Source organism: Capra hircus, chromosome 18 (genome assembly GCF_001704415.2).
Source record: "Capra hircus breed San Clemente chromosome 18, ASM170441v1, whole genome shotgun sequence".
Taxonomy (NCBI): domain Eukaryota; kingdom Metazoa; phylum Chordata; class Mammalia; order Artiodactyla; family Bovidae; genus Capra; species Capra hircus.
Genome location: NC_030825.1, coordinates 35,513,420 through 35,517,836, shown reverse-complemented (window position 1 = coordinate 35,517,836; position 4,417 = coordinate 35,513,420). Strand labels below are relative to the sequence as shown.

General features: G+C 59.0%; 1 protein-coding gene across 1 annotated transcript; it reads right to left on the bottom strand.

Annotated features, from left to right (window-relative positions):
- LOC102173495 (spermatogenesis-associated protein 2-like protein) lies at positions 669-3,904 on the bottom strand. The gene is made up of 2 exons (XM_013971245.2): positions 3,547-3,904; positions 669-2,747 (listed from the first exon to the last, which is right to left on the bottom strand). Exons 1-2 carry the CDS (start codon positions 3,868-3,870, stop codon positions 1,638-1,640), a joined length of 1,434 nt encoding a protein of 477 aa, XP_013826699.2. The 5' UTR covers positions 3,871-3,904; the 3' UTR covers positions 669-1,637.

The following is a 4,417-nucleotide window of genomic DNA, read 5'->3' as shown; positions in this document are numbered from 1 at the left end:
CTGGTGGCTGTGGTTCCCAGGCCCTGCTCTCACCTCATCCCTTCTCCTGAGGTTCCTGACCCTCTTTGTGCCCAGTCCAGCCTGTTTCCAGCCTGTTCCCAGCCTGGTCCTGATGTTCTTCCCTAGGATGGAGGCTTATGGCTGGGGTCTGCTCCAAAACCACCACTTTCACCTCCACTGGCTCCAGACACTGACAGCTCACCGTTTGGTTGTTGATGGCTGGGTGCTATGCGGAGTAATTGGCACGAGTAGCTTGGAGGAAAGAGGGATGGATGGATGCCTGACTAGTATGCCTCTCTCTCCCCAGAGACTGCTTTCCAATTTGTCTCAACGTCTGTGTAGGGCCTGACCAGTTGTCGGGTTGGGAGGGAGGTGGGGCCAGTGTTCCTTAAATCCTTCCCTCCTGTGGTCCCCCTTGATCTGGGGGCTGAAAATGGTAGAGTCATATGCTTGGCATTGGGGACAACAAGGCAGGCACCAACATTTATTAAGCACCTGCTGTATACCCAGAAGGGGCCTTTGCATGTATGGCCAGTCACTTAGTTGTGTTCGACTCTACGTGATCCCCATGGACTGTAGCCCGCCAGGCTCCTCTGTCCATAAGATTCTCCAGACAAGAATACTGGAGCGGTTGGCATGCCCTCCTCCAGGGGATCTCCCTGATCCAGGGATCGAACTCAAATTTCCTGCGTTGGCAGGCAGATTCTTTACCACTGAGCCACTTGGGGAGCCCCAGAAGGGGCCTTTACCACCCCCTTTATTATAAACTTTCCTGTTCACCACCACTGGACAGAAGCAAAGCTGAGGGGCAGGTCCCGGGCGGGTGCCACCTGCCCCTCCATAGAGAGGCTCTCAGCTGGAGAGGGAGACCACTCTCTCTTGGGCCACCGTGGGGAATGCCCGCGTGCATGCGTGTACACGTCCCTGGTTGCACCCGCTTGTGTGCATGAATGCGTGCATATGTGGGGGCAGGAAAGGCTGGTGGAGGGGCACCCCCACTCCACGCAGCCTGGGTGATGGAGCCCCCAACCCTGGGTGCAGAGCAGGCCTGTGAGCTCATCCTGGGCTCCCGACTGTGGCCTTGCTCTCTGTCAACCAGAAGTTAGCTGAGAGAAGAGGGAGGCTGACCGACGACCCTGAACAGATGGAGGGCGGATTACACATCTGCTTGTCTATACAGCTGTCATGTGATCTGCCCTGTGACAGGTGCCTGAAGGATGCCAAGGGAGGCTGCCGGTCAGAGATGCAGGGTGATGGTGCTCCCAAGGTCACACGCTGAGCTGGGATGTGAAGGGCACAGGAAGCGCCCCTACTCGTGCGGCTGGCGGTGTGCACACACCTCCTAACCTGTCTCAGCTCCCTGTAAGGTGGATCTGACATCACCCCCACTTTGCAGACAAGGAAGCATGGTTCAGAGAGGTGTGGGGGGTGGCCCAGAGTCACACAGTCTGTAGGTGGCAGGGCTGGGTCCTGAGGCCAGCTGGGATAAGCAGGCTGGTCCCCGTGGCTGACATGCTGGGGATTTGGCTGGTGTCCCCCCACTGTGGTTCCAGACCCATCATTTCTTCAAGTGTCCTCTTCCTGGAAGAAGAGTGGTTGGCTTAGGGAGTCCGCCCCGTTCCCTTGGAGTGACATGCTCATCTGTGGCTCGTGTAGGATCCCCGTGTGGGAACTGGTTCCTCGAGCCCCTTAAGGGGGACGTAGTGAGCACTGGGGCCTCTTGTACATGAAGTGGAGGACTGCGGAGACCTCCAGAGCAGAGCAACTTTACCGTCTGGGCTGCAGCCTTCGCTGGCTGGCTCTGGCCCCACAAGAAGCTCTGATTGTCTCTCCTCCTCAACTCTGGGGCAAGGGGTGTCCCCCAGACAGCTTGCTGGAGTTGAGGTTCTGAGGAGGTGGGTGAAGTGCTCACAGAGCTCTTCCATCTCCGAGGAAGCACTTGGAGGCTCAGCGTCCGTGCCAAGGGCAGCTGGATCTGGCAGAGCATCTGGCTTTGGGGCCAAGGAGTTCTCTGACAGACAGGACCCGGGCCTCTGGCGGAGCTGGCTGGGGACTGTGGCTCCTTTACACTCAGAAGCCCTGTCAGGGACCTGGGGCTGCTCACCACTGCTACCAGAGGCGGCCATCTCCGCTGGAGCAGGGCTGGGCCCAGGGCCTGGGCCCTGGAGTTGCTTCTCTTCCAGGCTGCTCCAGGGCTGGTCCCAGGGGAGCAAGGGTGTCCGGTGCAGCGTGAGGTCACTGTAGCAGGTCAGGAACTCCTCACTGTCAGAGCATGTGCTGGCACGGCGCAGGGAGCCCAAGGGGACCAGGGGGCCAGTCAGGAGTCCGAGGGGGGCTGTCGAGACCTCAGGCAAGTTCAAGGCCACAGGCAGAGAGCAGTGAGCATCAGGGCGTTCAGCCAGGGCGCTCTCGGCTCTCACTCCTGCTGAGGGATCCGGCCCGGGCTGGGCCTCCCACAGGGCCTCCTGCAGTCCTGTCTCTGAGCCAGGCCTATGGTGGGACCCCGCCACTCTCTCTCTGCCCGGCCCGAGGAGCTGCCTGCCCCGGGTCCTGAGAACGGCCTCACACGCGACTCTTGTCAGAAAGATCTCAAACACCATCTGTTTGGTGTCCTCCTCGCTGATAGCCTGGACCAGGGAAAACTCAACCTCAGAGGTGGCCATATAGCCCAGCCGGCCCAGGAAGGTGTGCAGGGTGTGTTCTGAAAGAACAGGCCGCACCCAGTAGGCAAAGCTCCCCGTGTACGTCTGAAACAAACAGGGGTGCTCGTTAGGGTGGGACACTCAAGAGCAGAGTGGCTGTGAGGGGAAGGATCAAAGACTGGCACGGAGGCTCCTGAGAAGCAGGAGGGCCAGGGCATGGGGCCTTAAGGAAACCTGGCCCACAGGCACGTCACCCCTGTCCCATTTTACAGAAGGACACACTGAGGCCCAGAGGCAGGACTTTTGTCTCAAGTCACACAGCAGAAGAAGGAGCCAGCCGGTGCCCTGGCCTGGAGCCAGAAGCGATGGAAGCTTTCCAGTGGCTTTCCACAGCCCAGGTCTTTCCCTTGTTTCCTGTGGCCTCCTTGTCGCCTGTTCTTTAGAGAAGCAGGAGAGCCTGGTGGTTTGGAGTGGCACTGTCTGAGTCTGAGTCCTGTCTGGGCTGCGCATTAGCTGGTGACCGCAGAGCAATTTCCAGGTGGCGCTAGTGCTAAGAACCTTCCTGCCAATGCGGGAAACATCAGAGACTCCGGTTCGGTCCCTGGGTTGGGAAGGTCCCCTGGAGAAGGAAAGGGCAACCGACTCCAGTATCCTTGCCTGGAGAATCCCATGGACAGAGAAGGCTGGTGGGCTCAGGGCGGTAGGATGGAAAAGAGTTGGTGACAACTGAAGTGACTCAGACTACAGATCAGTTGCATTAAACTCTTTAGCCCTCAGTTTCCTCAACTGTAAAATGGGACCAATGTCAGTGGGCATGACAGACACATTATTTCCTCCCCCACCCTGAGGCAGGGCCCTGGCCACTCCCCGAGACCCTCTCTCCCAGGGTAGTGGTGACACCTACCTTCAGGGACCTGATTTCCTTCCTCCAGGGAAACAGGAGCAGGTGGATAGAGACCAATTCCAGGAACTCCAGTGCCCGCACCAGTTTGTGGTCGATATGCTGGGCGGAGCGGGGAGCCCCCGAGTCAGGGGCCACCTCCTCAGGCAGGTAGAGTTGAAGAGGGGGCCCTGTGTCCAGGAGCTGCTGGGCCCTGCTGGTGAGAGCGGCTTGCCTGCAGACCCCGAGCCGGCCCTCTCCTGCCTCGTCCAGGTAGAAACTGATGAGGTCTTCGAGGAGGGTCTCAAGAGCATCCTCTTTGGGGCCCAGTGCCTGGGGCCAGCTCATGGCGGCTGTGAGGGGTTGGATGCAGACTCCCGTGGCCGCCTAGGCCGGCCCGCCTCTGTCCCGCCCTATGGCTCAATCAGGAAGCCCAGGAGGAAGTTGTGTCAGCAAAAGAGAAAGCAGGGCCTTGTCTGGGCTGTTGCTACTCCTCATCCTGGAGCCGGCCAGGGCTGCGGCCAAGCAAGGAGGCTTTGTGGGTGCAAACCCCGGCATCCTGCCACGGGTGGGATTGTTCTGAGGTTGTGTTCTACCCTGTGTCTGAGAGGGTCCCCCGTGGGACCACCCAGTTGTTCACAGCAACAACCTGCTCATAAGTTCGTCTCTGTTGATTCAGTTCCCTCCCTTGTCTTAGTTCCCGGTTCCTTCACTGTGCTTCCTGGGATCACCTCCCACATAAACTGCTTAGATCCAGAGGTTGAATCAGGCACAGGTTTTTGAGGGGGTTGAGATGGACCAATCACCTGTGCACTCTCATCTAGCCTTCATCCCTTGCCTCCTTCCTTCTCCTCTCTCCTTCCCTCCCCTTTTTTTCCTTCCTTCCCTCCTTCGC